The sequence below is a fragment of the Chrysemys picta genome, chromosome 7, assembly GCF_011386835.1.
Source record: "Chrysemys picta bellii isolate R12L10 chromosome 7, ASM1138683v2, whole genome shotgun sequence".
In the NCBI taxonomy this organism is placed as follows: Eukaryota; Metazoa; Chordata; order Testudines; family Emydidae; genus Chrysemys; species Chrysemys picta.
The window spans coordinates 86,501,845-86,523,268 of NC_088797.1; the positions used below are offsets into that span (position 1 = coordinate 86,501,845).

The 21,424-nt window shown below is 43.8% G+C and overlaps 1 protein-coding gene and 1 pseudogene across 4 annotated transcripts in view; one reads left to right on the plus strand and one right to left on the minus strand.

Annotated features, from left to right (window-relative positions):
• Window positions 1-21,424, minus strand: part of CDH23 (cadherin related 23) — a 533,292-nt gene that overhangs the window by 143,068 nt on the left and 368,800 nt on the right. For all 4 annotated transcript variants that reach the window (XM_065551950.1, XM_065551951.1, XM_065551952.1 and 1 more), the window contains 8 exons: window positions 21,045-21,157; window positions 17,133-17,240; window positions 13,288-13,477; window positions 11,291-11,436; window positions 10,122-10,341; window positions 5,688-5,840; window positions 3,067-3,180; window positions 1,389-1,537 (listed from right to left, as the gene is read on the minus strand). In XM_065551950.1, coding sequence (XP_065408022.1) covers window positions 1,389-1,537; window positions 3,067-3,180; window positions 5,688-5,840; window positions 10,122-10,341; window positions 11,291-11,436; window positions 13,288-13,477; window positions 17,133-17,240; window positions 21,045-21,157 — 1,193 coding nt within the window. The remainder of the gene's footprint in view (window positions 1-1,388; window positions 1,538-3,066; window positions 3,181-5,687; window positions 5,841-10,121; window positions 10,342-11,290; window positions 11,437-13,287; window positions 13,478-17,132; window positions 17,241-21,044; window positions 21,158-21,424) is intronic.
• LOC112060092 (U1 spliceosomal RNA) lies at window positions 12,133-12,287 on the plus strand (annotated as a pseudogene).

Consider the following 21,424-nt stretch of genomic DNA (forward strand, 5'->3'; position numbering starts at 1 on the left):
AAGAGCAACTTAGTCTCCAGGCCTGTTCAATCCTTGGATTCTCTACCTATGTATTTAGATGTATATGCACAGAGTAAAAAGGGAACCTACTGTTATGCTCTGAGCACACTGGCATAATTTAAAAACTACCCACATCAGAAATAACACTGCAGCATAGCTAAGGCGCAGCAAAGCCAGTCAGCATAACTCAGAACCAGGCACATAAAAAGCTAAAATTCAGACAACCAAGAGCACCACTTGTGGTGATTTTTTTTCTGTAGGGTCATATGCCCACTAAGAACTACTCAGATGGAACTCCTTTCATAGATGGCACCTTTGATAAGGGCCATCAGATGATAGTGACTTTCAGTTACTACCAACCTGGGTGGGATTCAACTAGTGACCAACAGGTGAAAGACTCCACTATTTTTTCCCCAGCGAATCACTTTGCCATCTCCTTCTCCCTCCACATGACGGACAAAGCCCTGTCACCTCACTGCCCTTTTTCCAGCACTAAGAAATGCATTCAAGGCATAAGAAGGCTTCACAGAGCATACTGCAAAGACTCGTTAGTGCCCACTCCAGAAAACATTTGGATTTGAAGTGAGGTTGGAAACCCTCAGAGGCTGAGTGAATACATGCATTCATTCCCCAGGTCATTCAGCCATTCAGCTCTACTGATGGCTAGTTCCAAAGGGGAAACAAAAATAAAAATGAGACTCCAAACTCCTCCCTCTCTCTCTGTCAAGACTTCTATATCGTCTCAGCCCCTTAGCTCACTGGGAGGAGAGAAAAGACACTGCAGCCTCAGCCAGTGTTGCAATGAAAGCAGCTCTGTTCTGGGGCACTAACTGCCTGCTATGGAGGCCTGTCTCCTTTCCCTCCTCACCATGGAAAATGTTACTTTATCCAGGCAGACTGGAAACTTGCAGAGTGCAGCTCTGCTGCTGCTGTGTTCTTAGCCACATATACCAGCTGGGCGGGGAAGAAAAGAAAAGCCAACGAAAGAGAAAGGAAGAGGCTTTCACAAGCAGAGTTTTTTTCCTCAAGAAGTGGGGCAAAGCAGTTTCCTGTTTTTTCTCTTCCAGGGTTCCCTCCCATTCCATGTCTCTGCTCAGCATCCAAAAAACGAATGACTTCACTTGCCCCGCTTCCTCTCTCCCAGCCTCTCTCTGGTGTTTTTAGTCCATCAAAGGAGAGGAAGGACTGGCTCCTAAGTGTACAGTAAGGAATAATCCTAGATTAGCAGGGAGATGGATCATGGCCAGAGGTGGAAAGACCTGTTAAGTTCTATACATCTGTGTCTTTCCAGCTAACAGTCAGAACGTGGCAAGAGGGAGGGAGGTGAGATTCCCTTTCACACAGTAACACTCTACCTTTGGAGCCCGGGGAACAGGGGGAATACATGCCTGCACTATGCTGCTGGAGTCTGGGATGTTCTCAGGTACACTGGCCTCGTAACTGCTCTGAAGGAAGATAGGCCGATTGTCATTGACATCTAGTACAGTGATGTGCACCGTGGCTGTCCCAGTCCGCCTGTTCCCTGTGGGGCCATTGTCTGTGAAGAACAGAAAACACAAGGGGGTCCATCTCACCTCTCTCCTTCTCACAGACAGGAAGCACATAATTCTCTTGTCAGGTGTTGACTAGTCGTTGAGGATTACATTTCTACAAGATGAAAAGGCCTTTCCTCTTCTTACGCCAAGAGGCAGGCCACAAATGAGGGAGCTCCAATTCTGCTACACCTTCCACAGGGAAACAGACTATGGCATCATAAAAAATGCACACACACCTATATTCTACACGGAGTGGCCAATTAATCACCCATTAAAGAAACTGTGAAAAGTAAGAGGCCCACATTTTCTCTCTCTCTGCCCCCAAACTCTCTTTTCTTCTTCACCATCTATGCAATTTCAAAATCCATGCAATTATTTTTCCTTTTTAAGGCAAATGTTTTTTTTAATTAACCAAAAGAAAAATAGGAAAACAGCATCAGATGCCCAGCTCTGATGCAGCAGCATAAATCAATATGCATGACAATGCAGGAAACAAAAAGATGGCATGAAAATGCAGTTTGGTTTCAAGACTCCAAGGTGTTACCATGAGCAATGGGAAATAAGAATTTAACACGTTTTTAAAAACATACCTTAACACTTATCAATTTTAAATACAGCAAACTGGGGGCCAGGGGACCTGGCAATGTGGAAAGACAGACACTCTGATAACTGCCTGAGGATCAGTGCTTATCCTTTGTTCTTTCAGAAATGGTCACTAAATATCCAGCTGACTTGTATTACCAAGTGCCAACGTAACCCTACATGGGGTTCTTTGGAGATGGGAGGAGACAGAGGAGTTTCCTCTGCTTCTGTAGCTAGAAGGGGGCCAAAATCCATAAGAGGGAGATAACATTATCCACAGCTGCAACACTAGGAACTGCTGGTCTCCTAAAATTGTTCTGCCCCCTATATCATCTGGTTTTCACATGCATTCCAACAATTTTGTGGTCTATAGAAAATCCCTACCTTGCCACTGATCTCCCTTTCCAAAGAATGCCAAGGCTCCTATAAACTAACACAGAACTGTAAGCCCTTGGTGATCATGGTCAGAAAATAGTTGGCACTGAGTCCCTTTGACCATGCCAGCTGGCTCCACAGTGTCAACTGGCAGCAAGTGAACCAGGTTTTGGCATGGCATTTTCAGACTGATATTGTTGCACCATAACTCCATAGTGAATATTTTCATTACAGCAGGATATACAGTAACAAGAGATTGAACTGTTTCCTTACCCGAGGGAGGGCTTTTTCCCCCAGATCACAGTAGAGCAGTGCAGGGAAAGCCCTGGACTGAATGAACACAAATAAGGAATCCCCCTACCACTCAGTAAAGGCAGGTCCCTTCACACTGGGGCTGAGATATATTAACAGAAGTGGGATATGAATCATTATTATTAAAACACATCTACTGACATTGATTTACATGGTGCTGGCAGACAGTTCTCTCTCTCGCCAATGCACTCCAAAGAAGACTTGTATATAACCTAAATTGATTGTTTGAACAACAAAAACAAAAACTAAGGGAAATCCTTACCTATGGCCTCCAGGACTAGGGTATATGATGCCATAGTTTCTCTGTCGAGATTCACTACTGTTCTGACCACACCATCTCTGAAGCCAACACTGAACTTACCATCCTGATTTCCACCTGCAGAAAAGCAAATGAAAATGTTTCAAAGACAGAGCGAGAAAACAGACACAAATTAAAAAGTGACTGGAAACCTAACCGGTATATTATTGGGAAAACACCACTGTAAAAATCAGTGAGTGCTTTCTAGTTATGGCTCCAACTAATGGATGACAACATAATTATTATGCTGTTTGGCTCTTGAAAGCTGTTGGGAAGACATGTTTTTAAAATCATTATTGCACAACATTGTCTTGTACCTATTCTGCCAGATCACATGAAGAAAGCAGTCTCCAGGATACTGGATAAGGTAACGCAACCAAATTATGTCAACTGTATGAAACATAGCATGTTTCCCACAACCCTCATGGCTGCCCAATGTAATGCAATTAGCTCAATCCCTCACACTACTCAGCTCAACACATTGCTACCCAAGTAACAAACCAAATGTCACAATGCCATGGATTAATCAGTGCAAACCATCACAGCATGACCTGATCTGTGACTCTGTCGGATATACCAGAACAACTCCGTATTTGCACTCTTTGGAAGAAGATGGGAGTGTTTTATATGGTAAAGAATGAATGGGCCACTAACTGCTAAAGTAAATGGCTCCCTTTTCCCCATCCCTCCAACTACTGGCCGAGGGCCTTTATTAGACAGGTTACAGCCCAACACAGGTTATGGGGAATGCTGTGCTAAGTTAAAAAAGTCCAAATGGAGACTTTCTGCCTCTGAAGAAAAAAGTGGGTCATTTCATACAGTTTTCATAGTGTCCATGGGGAAACACATGTATTTTTTTCTTGCTGGACCATAAGGGTTGTGGGACAAAACACAGTGCAGCTATAGTAAGAAGAGTGATCATAATGTGATGTTACTGTTTCTCTGTGTTTCCCTCTTCATGTCGAAGTCACATGTGCTCACTTTGCAAGTCAAAGTACTGGAAGGGTTTTTTTTTGTTTTGTTTTGTTTTTTTAACTGCAGGTGCAGAAAACTCAGCTTGGGATGTGAAGACCAAGTTGTGGGATTTATTTTTGGCCTTTTTCTTCACTTTCAGTATTAGAGATTCTGCAACTAGAACTCAACTGACTATTTTGGTGATGATGCACAAGGCAGATTAGAATCCAGTTTGCTCTCCCATCACTCTGTTGGCTCTGCAGTATTAACAGAAATAAAAGCATGTTTGTTTCAGTAATGGGAGCAGATTCGACCTGGGAGGGGGGAATATGGTATTTTGTATAAGGTGCTATTTTTAGAGACATGCTTCCAACCATAAATGCACTTTAAATGAATTGTGCCTTATGACTTAGTTGCATATCTCACAGCTGCACTAAGCCAATCCTTTTGCTTTTATGATGTTGAGAGGGAAGATGTGGCAGAGGGAGAACTGAAAAGAGTTCTGGTTCTGATTTCAATCAAAACCATATGAGTGAGAATCAGAATGTATAAGAAGAATGCAGAGAAGTAATGCAGGTACAGCACTTCTTTCCCGGCTAAAGGATGGGACTACTTAATAGCTAAAGCTAATATAAAGCTAAACAAATTTGGGGCATCATCTTCACTTCTGTACAGAAGAGGGCGATAATGCACAATGTTTGGAACCTCTGGAGAAAGCAGAGCTTATGTGTGGAACATCATTCCAAAGCTTTTTGGGAAGCGTGAACAAACTTTCTGTCTTGTATATCAGAACGACAGCAAACTCTTCAGAACACCATCTCCAATAACACCTACAAACGCCACAACAACACTGCCATCGAATAGACAAGCGCCACTTCTGTAAACCAAAACATCCTTCTCCACCTCTCCCATACAGAACACATCAGCACATTCACACTCCCTCTAGCTCCTCTGTCCCCATGCCATTGCCAGCATTCCCACTACTCCATGGGGGTGAAGCCATCTCAATAAGGAGGAGTCTCAAATGTCTATTTTCCCATCCCGGGGTATCACTGGAAGTTGTGGCCAGCCACAGCTCATACCTCCCCTCCAGAGAGTTTGGTCTACTCAGTGCTAGGAATAGTTGGAGTTATGACAAGAGTATGCCAGAAAAACGGGAGTGGAAAGGGACCTGAATCTAACAGCTATATCAACGGTGCCCTACGAGATAGGAGGCGGCACATTTTCATGTCATCTTGCATGCCTGCCTGAATACAGCTCCCTTGGCAATGCTTCACCTGACCTTGCAAAGGAGACTAACAATTCCTGCTTCAAGCCCTCATGCTCATGTTGCGCAGACACACACAGCTGATTACGCTTTCAGGTTGAAGAAGCATAGATAATTCTCAGCCTCAAACAGTTTTTCAGTCATTTGCAAAGCATCATAGGAAAATGTAAGCAAATCAGCCTTGCAAAGCAACAGCAGGATGAAAAGCCCCTTTGGCTGTCTGATTTGCATATGTTTTACCCACAGTGCTTTGCATCATGACTCTGGAATAGGTCTAAGGATGGATTGATGTTCTCCACTGCACAGAGATTAACGGTACAGCCAAGATATATCAGAGATAAGAAGGTGTAGGAATATTTGGTACCAGTGATGAAGTAACTGAGTTCAGCATTCAGACCCACATCAGCGTCAGTGCAGTTCAGACGGACCACTTTGAAGTCCCGGTGTATGTTCTCAGGTAGGGAGATGTTGTGGACAGCTGGGAAGAAGGTGGGGTTTTCGTCATTCACATCCAGAACTGTAACAGACAGCAGAGGGTCAAGTATGCCCCTTGCCTATGCACCCAGTCTAGTCTGCTGTTCTTAAAAGGCCACTGCCAACTACCAAGCTCTCAAACAGATCCCTTCACTGGTGACTGTTTTGAACATTCCATTTGTACAATTCCTTTATTGTTATTTATTATTTGTACTGAGGGGTTGCCTAGAGGCGCCACTCAGGATCAGAGCCCCATTGTGTTAGGTGCTTTACAAACACAGAATGAAAATACCATTGCTGCCCTGAAAGGCATACAAGATTTTACAGTACAAGTAGACTCTCAATCAGCCCAGGACAGGAGACATTCTGAGGGACAGACATACAGAGACAGTTCCCATTGCTTCCCAAGGGAGGAGGGAAGAGAATCTGGAGCCTAGAGGTAGATGGCCTAGCCACCTCCTGGTGCATGGCAGAGAGGATGCTGGGGCTATAGGTGCAGACAAAGATCCTTCCACACACTGGACTGAAGGAACTCTGGGGTTATTTCTTTTCTCATTTCTTAATTATGTTTAACATAGGCTCTGGCGACCACAATGTAATTAAATTTAACATCCTTGTAGGTAGAAAAATGCCAAAGAAACCCACCACCATAGCATTTAACTTTGAAAAGGGGAGCCACACAAAAATGAGGAGGCTAGTTAAATGAAAATTAGAAGGAAGAGTCACAAGGGTGAAATGTCTGCAAACTACATGCGGACTATTTAAAAACACCATAATAGAGGTTCAATCTAAACATATCCACCAGATTAAAACAAACAAGCAAAAATACACCAAACTGTCAGAGGACCAAAAAAACAACAACAAAACAAAAAAAACCCAATGCCACCATGGCTAAACAGCAGAGTGAAACAGGCAGTTAGAGGTAAAAGGGCATCCTTTAAAAATTGGAAGTGAAATACTAGTAAGGAAAATAGAAAGGAGCATAAACTCTGGCAAGTCAAGAGTAAAAGTGCAATAAGGCAGGCCAATAAAGAATTTGAAGAGCAACTATCTAAGGACAACAACAACTAACAGCAATTTTTTTTAAGTACATCAGCAGCAGGAAGGCTGCTGAACAGTCAGTGGGACCACTGGATGCTTGAGGTGCTAAGCGAGCACTCAGAGAAGACAAAGGTAGTTGAAGAGAAGCTAAACTAATTCTTTGCATTGGTCTTCACTGCAGAGGATATAGGGGAGATTCCCACAGGTGAGACATTCTTTTTAGGTGACAAATCTGAGGAACTGTTCCATATTGAGGTGTCATCAGAGGTGGTTTTGGAATAAACTGATGAATTAAACAGGAATAAGTCACCAGGACCAGATGGTATTCACCCAAGAGTTTTCAAGGAACTCAGATATGAAATTGAAGAACTACTAAGTGTTGTATGTAACCTATCACTTAAATCAGCCTCTGTACCAGATGAGTGGAGGGTAGCTAATGTCACACTTATTTTTAAAAAAGGCTCCACAGGCGATCCTGGCAATTTCAGCCTGCTAAGCCTAACTTTAGTACCAAGCAAATTGGTTGAAACTATAGTAAAGAACAGAATTATCAGACACACAGACAAACAGAATATACTGGGGAAGAGTCAACACAGCTTTTGTAAAGGGGAATCATGCCTCACCAATCTATTAGAATACTTTGAAGGAGACCACAAGCATGTGGACAAGAGTTATCCAGTGGATATAGTGTACTTGGACTTTTAGAAAGCCTTTAACAGGGTGTCATAACTAAAAAGGGAAGGGTAACAGCTCTCCTGTGTACAGTGCCATAAAATCCCTCCTGGCCAGGGACTCCAAAATCCTTTTACCTGTAAAGGGTTAAGAAGCTCGGGTAACCTGGCTGACACCTGACCCAAAGGACCAATAAAGGGACAAGATACTTTCAAATCTGGGGGGGGGGTGGGGGGGTGGAAGGCTTTTGTTTGTGCTCTTTGTTTTGGTTGTTGTTCGCTCTTGGGACTGAGAGGGACCAGACATCAATCCAGGTTCTCCACATCTTTCTAAACAAGTCTCTCCTATTTCAAACTTGTAAGTAAATAGCCAGGCAAGGCGTGTTAGTTTCCTTTGTTTTCTCAACTTGTAAATGTACCTTTTACTAGAGTGTTTATCTCTGTTTGCTGTACTTTGAACCTGAGGCTAGAGGGGGGTCCTCTGAGCTCTTTAAGTTTGATTACGCTGTAAAGTTATTTTCTATACTGATTTTACAGAGATGATTTTTACCTTTTTCTTTAATTAAAAGCCTTCTTTTTAAGAACCTGATTGATTTTTCCTTGTTTTTAGATCCAAGGGGGTTGGATCTGTATCCACCAGGAGTTGGTGAAAGGAAGGAGGGGAGATGGTTAATTTCTCCTTGTCTTAAGATCCAAGAGGTTTGGATCTGTATTCACCAGGGAATTGGTGAAAAGTTTCTCAAGGCTACCCAGGGAAGGGAATTAGCTTGGGGAATGATGGCAGCGGACCAGATCTAAGCTGGTAGTTAAGCTTAGAAGTCTTCATTCAGGCCCCTACATCTGTACCCTAAAGTTCAAAATGGGGAAGCAGCCTTGACACAGGGTCTTGCACCAAATGCTTCTAAGGAAACCAAGCAATCATGGGATAAGAGGGAAGGTCTTCTCATGGATCAGTAACTGGTTAAAAGATAGGAAACAAAGGATATGAATAAATGGGCAATTTTCACAATGGAAAGAAGTAAATAGCAGGGTTCCCAAGAATCTGTACTGGGATCATTGCTGTTCAACATATTCATAAATGATCCGAAAAAATGGGTGGAACAGTGAGGTGGCAAAATTTGCAGATGACCCAAAATAACTCAAGATTGTTAAGTCCAAAGCAGATTGTGAAGAGTTACAAAGGGATCTCACAAAACTGGATCACTGGGTGACAAAACGGAAGATGAAATTCAATGGTGATAAGTGGAAAGTAATGCACACTGGAAAACATAATCCCAACTATACATACACAATAATGGGCTCTAAATTAGCTGTTATCAAGCAAGAAAGAGATCTTGCTGTCATTGTGGATGCTCCCTGCAAACATCCACTCAGTGTGCGGCAGTCGAACAAGCTAAAAGAATGTTCGGAACGAGTAGGAAAGGGATCGATAATAAACATCATAATGCCACTATATAAATCCATGGTACATCCACACCTTAAATACTGCATGCAGTTCTGGTCGCCCTATCTCAAAAAGATATATGAGAACTGACGGAGGTACAAAGATGGGCAATGAAAATGACTAGGAGTAGGAACAACTTCCATGTGAGAAGAGATTAAAAAGATTGGGACTGTTCATTTTAGAGAAGAGAGGACTAAGGGGGGATATGATAGAGGGCTATAAAATCATAAATGATGCAGAAAAAGTGAATTGGGAAGTGTTATTTACCCCCTCACATAACATAAGAACTAGGGGTCACCCAATGAAATTAATAGGCAGCAGGTTTAAAACAAACAAACAAAAGAAAGTAGTTCTTCACATAATGCACAGTCCACCTGTGGAACTCATTGCCATAGGATGTTGTGCAGGCCAAAAACATAATTGGGTTAAAAAAAGAATTAGGTAAGTTCATGGAGCATATGTCCAGCAATGGCAATTAGCCAGGATAATCAGGGATGCAACCCCATGCTCCAGTTATGTCTAAACTTCCAACTGCCAGAAGCTGGGACTGAATGACAGGAGATGGATCAGTCAATAATTGCCCTGCTTTGCTCATTCCTGCTGAAGCACCTGGCACTGGCCACTGTCAGAGACAGGATAAAGGGCTATATGGACTATTGGTCTGATCCAGTATGGCTGTTCTTAGGCTTATGTATGGCTATTAAGTAAACTCACATGAATTAAAACACTAGGTTAATTAACAAAATGTCAGCTCTGAGAACCCAACCCCCAAGCAACGCAGAAACTCAGTCCCCTTCAGGCAAAGATCCAGGTAAACAGACTGTCCTTGCAGCACACCCTGAAAGGAACAGAAATGCCAGGGCTGTGAGAGCAACAGAGGAAACAGATCCAGAAATCTAGGTTCCCCCCACCCCCACTGACAGTGCCATGCCTTGGTTGTCTCAGTGCTCATGTCTGGGCACTGCTAACATGAGCACCCCAGCTGATCTCACTTATGAGGAAGATATACACCCAAACCATGTGGGGACGGCAGTACGAGGATAGCCCCCTCCCGATGCATGGCAGTGGGGATTCTGGGACTAGGGGTATGGAAACAACCAGGTCTAGGAAAGAACGCCAAGTGTTGGCTTGAGTGTAAGGGCCTTGGGATGCCCAGCCCTGCAGTCACCTCTGACTGTCAGGGTGCTGGTGGAGCTCTTGGACGGTACTCCCGCATCACTTGCTACCACCCTGAGGTAATACTCGGAGATCCTCTCCCTGTCCAGCACTGCTGTGGAGTTGACGAGCCCACTGCTGCTGTTGATGAGGAAGTCCATTCGGGGCATGCCCACTTGCATGCGGTAGGTCACCTGCCCATTCAGACCCTCATCCAGGTCTATGGCCACCACCTAGTGAGGATGGAGGGAAGAAACAAGCATGAGAAAGAAACCAACATCACACGTCTCATATTAGAATCCTGAATGTGTTGCCTTGGTCAAAATAAAATAAAAATACATAAACTTCAGACCCAGAGAGCGAGAGATTCCGTTTCCCACAGACTCTGAGTTAAACACAAAGGATACTTTGACCGTCACATCTGCTGGTAGTTACAGTACATAGAACCCATGCTGTGACAACACAGGGCTGCATGTGAAATGTACTCCCCTTGAGTTAAAGTATCCGTGTCACATCTGTGGGGAGAGGTTTCAGGAGTGGGAGTTCTGCTACTTAGTACTTACAGCGAGTGCTTGGCAAACATTACCTAACCCCTGCACAACTCCTGGATGGCCAATACTGATGTTTCCTTTCTGCAGATGGGGAAATGGAGGTACAGAGACAGCAAGTGACTTGCCCCAAGCCACAGCATGAGACAGTGACAGAGCCAGGACCTGAGCTCAGGAGTTCCCCATTTTTAGCCCTGTGCTTAAACAATTGTACACACACCTCTCTCACAGAGAAAGCGGCCAGCGAGAGACAGAGATTGGGTGAGGAGAAAATAACCCCTTTATCACCATCACAATTGCATGTAAATTAACCTGAGCCAGTCTCCTGGCATTTGGTTAGGTCCCTAAGATTGCCTGTCTTATGGAGTCTGGGGCTCAGAAATGAATGATCATTTACGGCATCCCCATTTTATACAATGCTGGCTGCTGACTCTGGCCATATTTATCTGGGGGAGGGTACTGACTTCACAGAAGGCTCTCACCAAAATGCAGCAATGATAATCATACTAAACACTTCCATAGCACTGGCACTTCCATAGCACTTTTACAAATGGTGGTTAATACTGGTTAACATGGCTACACAACCACTACAAAATACAGGTTGAAACAGAAATGATGGAAGCAGCAGATTCACCTGGAAGACGGAGGAGCCTGCTGGAAGGCCTTCAGGGACCTCAGCAATGAAAGGCAGGTTCTGGAAGGTGGGATCATTGTCATTGAGGTCCAGCAAATTCACAAAAACTGTGGCGCTACCAGTAGCCCGTAAAGGCGGTCTCCCACCTGCAGGAAAGGCACAACTTCAATCGACAAGCAAGGTTAATGGCAGAAATCCTCCAGAACGAATGCCACTGACAGTTCTACTGACAGGGTCACCTTTCTTTCGGAAGGAGAGTGACGTAGTATGATTCTCCCCTGGCTGGATCTAGCAGAGATACCACTAGGACTAGAATTGGCAGGCCACACACTTCAGATACTGAGTCCCCAGGCTGGAAACTAATCATCAGAGCTAGTTAACCGTTTAAAATAATCCCTTGGGAACAGCAGACAATGTGATGACAATATGTGTATGTGGTTGCAGAACAAAAAATTTCTATGTTCTTATATGATCCTTATCATACAGCAAACCTGAAAAATGTGTGTTGGTGTAATTAACACTGTGCAATAGTAATGCAAACATGGAAGGGACAGGGTTAAGGCTTACATACAACCTTACTTTGTCATTGCCTGACTTTTGAGTACTTAGCTGTGCAACCAGAATGTTCAGTTAACTAAATTTAAAAAACAAACAGTCCTCATAGGATATTCTTTTCAGAGAAAAAGATTTTTTTTAATCACTCAGCAGCCCTTTCCCCCTAAATGATAACATTATTTAGCTAGAGATCACTGGAATGTCATGCCCCATGTATCCTGCAAGTCCTGCAGGAGGGAGCCCCCTCTCCTGCAGACCTTAAGGGCTGTGGCATGCCTGACTTCAGAGCAGTTACCTGGCAGGGGAGATACCATGATCACGAAGGTGGTTTTCCCAAGGTGAGGCTCATCCATTGCACTGCGGGTGTGCTGACCCCTGCGATTTCCCCAAATGCGGGAAACTCGACTGCATAATTTGTGGTAGTTCCCTGTGCCCCAGGGATCTTACAACCCTCAAAGAAGAGACACCAGCCTGGGGCTGCAGCCCTCGTGATATAGAACACAGAAGCAGGGTTTCCCTCTTGCACATGACAGCAGTTCCCCTTGAATGGCGTGCAGTAGCAGAGGTCCCCTCCTGCTGACTTTCTACTGTCTGCAGAAGAGGAGCTCCTCTCATATCCTTCTTATGGGTGTGAGAAGGTTTATAAAAGCCCTGCCACAAACACTTACAGAGAATGCCTGGGTTGGGGCAAAGGCTCTTAAAATTTCCCTAACTTCTGATTTGTAGGACCCAGTTAAATTAACCATGTGTGCAAACACCACAGCCTTTGCCAGCTGCACACTCTACACGCTGAGTGAGCAAATCCTTCTGAAACACACTGTACATGCACAAAGTACAATCTGGTCATAACTCAATGAAAGAAAACCCAGTTTTCACCACAGCATTCAAAAGCACTTCTCCTCAGTAAGGGCTATTTCCAGGCCAAATTTCACCTCTCTCATCTAATTTGTCTGGTCTGTTAAATGAAATCACAAAAATTGTATTTTTTTTATAATTGGGCAAGTATTTCCCCTCCCTCCCCATTCTTCTCCTCAGAAATGGCTCATCTATTTTGCTCAGAATAAAAACAAAAACAAAAAACCCTAAGTTGCCTTCAAGCAGAGAACAGACTTGGAAAATTTTAGCTTGATATGTGAAAGTTTCAGAAAAGTACATGTAAGTGAAAACAGAAGGTTAGAATGGAAATGCTTATGTAACCTTAGCCACAGTGGTTGCTACCAGTCCTGCTATGTCAAAAACAATTATGCAACATGATAATTTAAGGGAATTCTATCATGCCACTCCAGTAACTTACACGCTGCTTGATAATAGTACAAAGAGAAAGAAACAGGATGCGAAAATAGATAGATCCTATATTTGGAGCAACAGGAGAGACAAATGGCAAAGGCATACAGTAAGTAATGAGAAGCAGCATGGAGCAGAATAACTGAGTTGGAGCTTACGGTCAGTGACGGAGACCATGATCTTCCTCATTAGTTCAGCTTCTTGGGGGTTTGGGTTCTCTCTATCCAACACGACCCCCGTGGTCCGGATCTTCCCCGTGGTGCTGTTGAGGCTGTAGAATTTATTCGGTGGCCTGATGCTGTACACAAGGGAGCCATTCTCAGCCAGGTCAGGGTCAATAGCAACCACCTGGAGAGACCAAGTGCAGATGTCAGTCTGCTAAATCAAGGGAACCCTGTTCAGTACAGCGCATCCACGCAGTCAACTCTCGGATCTGAGATGAAAAACTGAAAAGGAAATTAAAGCAAACCAAAAAGAAATAAAAAATTAAGTGCACTAAAGAGCTTGTGTTGCCCCATGGGAAACTCTGAAGATAACCCTCTTTAGGCATCATTCTCTTCTGTGTCAGACATTTTCTGTTTTATTTTTCTCCCTCGGAGTTTTTAATTCCCAGGGATATTTACATAAAAATAAGAACTTTGTTACTTAGGACTTCTTCACTGCTCCCGTTGCTTGTCACTCACCTGATTTAGTATTATGTTGGTGATATAATTATTATTTTTCCAGCAACTAATTGTGATGTCAAATGCAAGATGACTTTCAGTGGGGAATAAGCAGCAGGAGCAGTGGCATGCTGAAGAAATACAGATTTTGTTTCATACAAGACATCCCTACAGAGCAAAAATAATGGAAAAGAAATATGGAACCCCTATATGGCACCTTTCATCACAGCATTTTACTGAGACTAATCAACCTGCCCAATATCCCTGTGAAGTAGACAAGGATTATTTGCCCACCACTTAAGTGCCGCTTCTCTCTTGGGTGGAAGGTGGGTGCTGTAACAGAGCACAGCAACCCCATACACCAATTTAGGAGAGTATGTAGAGAAGAATACGGCATCCGACTCAAACTGCAGGGGGAATTCAGACAGACAAATTACCCCCACAGCAATTTGATATGGACACTGGGGTCAATTTACAAAAAATTCCATCAGAGTTTTAATTGCCACAAGGGAGCAGGGTCTTGGTCTTACAGCTCATCTGTGTTGGGATATAGAAGTTGGAGGATTTGCCAACTGGCAACAGTTGATCTTTAGGGGCCAGTCCTGAAACCTCTAAACCCTGAATCTTTCTGCTCACCTCCCCCCTTTTTACACAGAAATCATAGCACAAATGGCAGATAACATTGACTGGATGCCACAGCAATACCAATGGCAGAGATTTATTATTTGTACTGTGCCCCAAAACATGCCAGATGCTTTACAATGGTGCACCTAGCACAATAAGGCCTTGATTGGGGCCCCTGAGCACAACTGTAATGCACCAAAATACATAGAAGTGTACCGTAACACTGTGCTATACTATACAATGTAGGTATTGTAAATTATGGAATGGATAATGGGTGGAATTATGGGCAAAGTGGAAACTGCAACATCATAGCTTTTACCAGTCCTCAAGCTCCATACAAGTAGACCAACAGTCAACAAGTCCAGTACCCTGTCCCCGAGGATCACCATTGATGGAAGCTTCATAGTAACAAAGAGCACAAGAATATTTTGAGATGGAAGGAAGTCCAGCCAGCTGCTGCCCAGGTAATGTCTCTCCATGTGATCTAAGTGTCTGTTCTAACTCCTTCAGGCGTGTCCTTACAAGTGCAGAGATACAGTGGCAGAGCAAAAGGTTACAAGCCAATATGCCATAGAAACCACCACTTCGGTTTGCCTTTATCAGCCACAATGCTTCATTTTAATTACACAGGAATACATTATATTTACTCAGCATAAATAATAATAATTTAACATATTATTAAACCCCTCTGCTTTCCCATATCCTGCTGCCGACAGATTCTTCCCAATAAGAACAGATGCAGAAGGAGCCACAGCCATGTGCCCAAGTGAATCGTGCACTCAGAAAGCACAGCTTGCTCCCCCATGGGGAAGGGGAAGCAGATAGGCCAGCTACAGTAATGCAGAGTTAATTTCTGCAAGGTGGACTTGGAATGGAATCCATTCCCCCTCCTGCTCCAAGATTAATGTTTCACTACAGGATTTTTTCCCCCAGTCTTTCCTGTTTGATGATTTTGTGGATTCTCTTCACTTTTCCCTCATTTATTTTCTGTTTCACGCCCGTCATTTTTCTCCCAGCATGATGGAAAATAATTCTCTCTCCTCCTCTCTTTTATTTTGCTGAAGAGATTTGAAAGACTTTAAATCAATGCCTTTCAGAGAGGTCCTTGAGGGAGGTCACAGGCGAGGCTAGGAAAGCAGAAGTTAGCCAAAAACATTGTTTTAAAGAAACACACACACATGTGCGCGGAGGAAAGACTGCAACATGCTTGGGGTGGGAAGCATGGCTGCAGTTCAAGGACTGTGTTCTCCAAATGGACTTTCACGCCTTTATAATCATATCAGGGCCCAGATGCACAGTGGAGGACACAAAGTTCAAGTCCCATACTGCACATGGATCAGATTCCAGTCTCATGCTGTAGAGAACCTGCGCTATCTATAAGGAAACTGCAGTGATTGCTGTAGTCTCAACACGTTAAGCTCTGATCCTGCAAAGACTTAACCTTCTGCATTGTAACAATAGTCCTATTAGCTTCAATGAGATTACCTACAGAACATAAAGCTAAGCACATGTATAAGTCTTGGCAAGATCAGGGCTTTAGATTGCTAAATGAATATTAGAGGAAGCAAGTATGTGGGATAACTCCAGGCTAGATCCTCAGCTGGTGCAAATGGACAAATTCACATAGGGCAGTGGGGTTACACTGATTTACCCCAGCTAAGGACCCACTCTTCAATTTTCATTTTTTTAAAATGAGAAGTATCTGCCATGATGCTGAGTTCTTCATAATTTTAAACAGTGCTGGGGTCCCTGAATTGGAGCTGCCATTTCACTGGCACTTTCCAGCAGGAAAACCAATCAGCTGATAGAGTCCCCTCTTCTGCAGTTGGATCGGCTCACGCAGACCCTCTCACCCACACGGAGTCCCACTGACGTCAAGTAGCTTGAGACAAAGCAACTGCTATTTAGTAGATACATGAGTGGAATGGCTGGGGACTTCTGTTTTAAGGTCATACTGATATTTATTAGAAAATGGTACAAAACATTGTAGAGACATTTAAACCATTGTTAAATTAACAAGAAAATCCTTTAATAGACAGCAAAATTTGCCTTTAATCAGCCACAAAAGCCTCTAGTCTTGTTCCCGTATTCATCTGCTAAACAGCAGTTCAAATTTTCTCAGGAGATATGCAAGATGGTGGCTGTCTCATTTATTATAGTTTATAACCATTTAACCTTATTGGTGATTGATCCAACCAGATGATGTGGTTATTGCATTTTTAAAATCAAACTGCAGTTTTTCTTTCAACAAAGGCCTGTTAACTCCATGGCTTTAAGCACCAGGATTTCCTGGCTGTATCCCACTCTCTGGCCATGCGAACACCATTGGATTAAAGGAACAGACTTCTTAGAATAACTGTTCTCTTCACTGGGCCAAACACAGTGAATGCGGCGAAAATGAATTTGGCACAGTGTGCCAATTCCTGCCTGGGAGAGTGCCAGGGCTGGCACGATGGAGGGGACAGGAGATGGCAGGTCAGGATGGAGAGATACATATACAAAGGTGCTGCAGGACTCAGGGCTAGTATAACAGGACTGAGGTACCCTGGCAGCACTGCAAGGCAGAAGCATGCACAGATCTTTGTCTCCAGTTAAAGGCATCAGCCCTTCAATATTACACATGCTAAAAGTCAGTCCAGACAGCACAAAGATTAAAACTAGTTTCTTTGTGCTTCTGGATTCAGAGGGTGCATTCTGTTGGCTGTCATGGCACATACCGTTGTGACATCGGAGTCTGGGGGGGTCATTTCCACCAGGTTAATGAAGTACGGATCATCCTTCCACATGGGATAGTTATCGTTAATGTCCAGCAAAGTGATGTTCACCTGAAAAATGATAAGTGTGAATATGGACTTTCCTATCCAGTAACCAGCATGGTATGACCCTAGAGTAGCTGCAAATCTACCTCAGTGCTTCTGCTTATTCATGTCAGATAGGGTTGGGCTTACAATATCTGACCCTGGTCCCTTCACCTTTCCCTCTGAGCCAGTGTCACAAATGATGTCATTTTAGCAAGATGGCTGTTCCTGTGGGTGGTTCCGAAATGATGAGTGTAATTAAAAGTATTTCTTCTTAAAGCCAATTCATTGTCTCTACCAGACGAGAAGGTACTTCTCACCATGCACCGTTTCAGAAGCACTGTGCTGAGTGCCATGAGAGCCACTTTCCTCTCCATAAACACTGCTGTCTAGAGCCAAGTGAAACAGTCACCATAAATATGGAAATTTGACCAATTCAGCCTTTTCTCCAATTTTTTCATTATTTGAAATTATTTGCGGAATAGTCTCAGTCTGTATGTTGGGTGGCATGTTCCATATCTGAAATCCAAAGAAAGTTGGTTCATTTTGTATGGATATATAGGTCGAATGGCGCTGTTTCCTTTCCTTGACTGGAAAAGCATAACACTTCGATTCAGGTTTAGAGTGAATCCTTGCGCTGATGAATTCAGAGTGAGTTTTATATGAATATTCTTCTACATTCCCTTAAAATTTGCTGTTTCCACAAACACTCCTATCAGTGAACTCAAGGAGTAGGACAATGGTTTGGGCATTTTCCATACTGGGACCCCACGTTACAACAGAAGAACATTTCAGAATTCCTAATGCCTAATCATAAAGGGAGGGTTCTTGTGATTGCTGGGTTAAGAACAACATACTAGCAGATTCATGGAAAATGGACGCTGAAGGCACATGGAAAGGGAATTTGTTTGAACATTCAAACAAATATTTGCAGGACATTTTTTACACTCTTCCCCAAACTCTCTGCCTTGCCTGGGCTCTGGTCCACATACTCCCTGCTATGGCCCAGAATCAAACAACTCCTACTCACCTTACATGAACAATCCCAGTAATGGCACTACTTCCATGAGTAAGGCCAGAAGGATGGAAACCTAAACTGGACCTCCAGATGTTGTAGTTTGAGGGAGGCCAAGGGGAGCTGCCTGATTTCCCATGACAGGCAGTGCAATGCAAGATAGCCAGTGTTGGTAGGGGCTGTAGCTGGGGTGCCACTGTTCATTACACCTGCCCTATAAGAGTTGTATTGTAGCAAAGTTAACCATTCTCTGTTTGAAAAAGTTTTGGCAGGGCTGAGAGCAGCTGCTTCCCTCATAAACGCTAATCAGAGACACTACACGATGCAGTCTGAGCAATTTCCTTGATCTCTCACTACCCTGGTAAATTATTTACAGAGTTTGAAATTCCCATTAATTTAGTGGCCTGGGGCTGCTGCTTATTGAACAGGGCATTTTACTGTATTTCTGAAAAGTTCTCTTCCCAGCAAGGCACCTGACTCAGGCATTGTGGCAGGATGTAGGGATAACAGGGAAAGAATGTTAGGAAAGGGAGGAAAAAACAAAGAACAAGACCATTAAGTGGAAGAAGCAAGAAGGGAATGAGCGAGGGATAGGCAAGGGGTAAGAGAACATGGATGGTGGGTGCAGAGCGGGGAACAACAGAGAAGCAGAAAAGGGTACAGAATACAAAGCAGGAAGAGAATGGCACTCTGAAGCGTTAACTATTTTTCCCCCCAATTTAAGTAAAAGAGGAGGCTGGGGGTGGGTAGACAGGGTCCAGATGGATCATGGGATTGACGGTGGGATGCAGAGCCTTTCACACGTTAGTTCTCCAGTTTAAATCCAGGCCAAGTCAAGAGTGATCAAAATAAAAAGTCTCAGAGGGGAAGAATAAAATAAAACAGGAGGAGGGGTGACAAGAAAAGGCCCACCCAGTGCTTGGGTTAGTGAAATTACATCTATACATTTATGTGCACATTCTGCTTCCAGCTTCACCTTGGGGCTGTATGGAAAGGTCCCACATCTCTGCCAATCTGTGAGGGAAGGAGGTGCTGGCAGAATGCTGCTGCTGAGGAAACCTGAATCAAAGTGTGTTTAGCTTTGGGAGGGTGACTAAGCTAACTGGGCAGGCACACAACAAAACACTGTCAGGTAACCACTTCTATTGAATTTCAAGCCCTGGTTCATGGGGCACCTTTTTTTTTTTTTTTTTAAACACAAATCCTCCTAAAATCTCCTTAGTGCCAAATCCCACTCTTCTGGTCCTAATGCACACCAGAAAGCAAGCATACATACACTCACTGACTGGAAACAAGCTGTTGACTGTAACAGCTTTAAGAGTTTTAACCAGCTCTTACAAGCTCTCTTAATTATCGTTCATGTGCAAGAGATGGCCTACTAAAAGCAGAATGGGATGTAGGAACCCTATCATGTCTGTCCCAGCATTCAGGGTTCAGATAGCTGTCCCCAGCTGCTGGTTGCTTCTACAATATCACTCCAAAGCTCCAAGAGAGGCTAAGTCAAGATCAGGGTTTTAATATTAGCAAATATTCTCCTAAAACAAACCAAAGCAAACCGTGCATGTGTCTGTTTAGCTCAAAAGGAGACTAAGGTCAGATCATGCAATTCAGAGAGATGCACATTCCTTCAGCCACACACAGGAGGATCACAGGTGCCATCCAGTGGTAGGTCAGGAGAATCTCAAGTTTGTGGTCTCCAGTGCTATCCCAGGCACCGTTTTCTATTTAAGGCACAGAAGAGGTTTGTTAGGTGAAGCTCAGATGTGCATTCCCAATGACTATCCCAGAGGATGTGCACATGGGGCCTGCTGATGGTGTAGCTGAATCACAAGCATAGGCTCTTTAGGGCTGTTTCAGAACATCTGAGAAAGAAAAGACCTAGCAGATCAACTACTCCATTACCTAGGGACAGATGCAGGATTGTTCTCTACAGCACATTCTCTCTCTTTCATGTCCTTTCCAGTCCCATTTTAAGGCTCCAAGCTTACACTGCTTCCCTTGGGATATTAATCCACAGCCAAACTGTTCCCTTTCTCCCAGGTGCTGTTCTATTTCAAGACACTGGAGTGGCATGTCCGCTTATTCTGGGGTGTGCATGCATTCCCTGTGCGGATTTCTGGGGGTGTGTAAAGGTGGTGCAGTAGCTGCTGGTCAGCTGGTGTGAATCCCAACATCTGCGTTCTCTAGGGCTATCACAGGCAATGTTTGCTATTTAAAGGGCACTAGCGTGGTTTGTTAGGGAACCCCAGGCACGTATGCCCTATGGAGCACTGGGTTTTGGGCTCTTTTTTCCTATTCAAAAGGTGGTGCAGTGGCTGGTGAATCCTGGGTGTGTATTCCAGCTAAATGCAGTAGTCAAACTTTAATCAGACACCAACTTCCCACCGAGTTTTCAGGTTCTCTAATTACAGATACTTTTAGGACATATGTTAACGTAACTTTTCTCCATTCCAGAAACTGTTCTTTGCCTTTTAATGAATCTATTAGGAGACTGGTCCACACTCCCATGGAGCCTCAAAGAGGACACAGCAGCAGACATGCCAGCCACCTCAGACTCAGCAGGACTGTAACCTGCCTGCCCCAGATTCAACAGGAAACATCAAGTTATCAAGGGGCCAATTGTACCCAGCACCAGTGAGAACTACCTCAGAGAGCTCTCCCCTTTAGCAGTGCAAAGACACTTCCAGTGACTCGCAAGTGGAAGAACAGGTTCAAGAAAGATTGTCATCTTTATATTAGTACCGGCTGCTCATTACATCTCTTGTACTATCAGAGTAAGGAGCAGTTTGGCTGAGACCAAAAGCATTTGAACTCACAGTGGCAATGCCTGTTTTCTGGTTGTGACCCACGCCACCATCCACGGCCCGGACAATGAGTATGTACTCTGATTTGGCCTCCCGGTCCAGCAAAGAGGTTGTGGTGATTTCACCTGCAGAAAGGGAAAATGGGAGAGAAAAGAGATATGGGATAATAGTGATTCCGGGGCACATGCCCAGATGGGATGAGGAGAGTGGCATGAGCATTTGGAAATACTAATGCACAAAAGTGTACACAAGCCTGAATGTGTGTGTACAAAGAGAGAGATCATTGTGAAGGGGTGAAAAATTCAGATTTGGAAATACGATCAGTTTCTTCCACAAATGATCACATGCAGAGAGAGCCGAGAGACATGGACACTGAAAGAGAAGCAATGTCA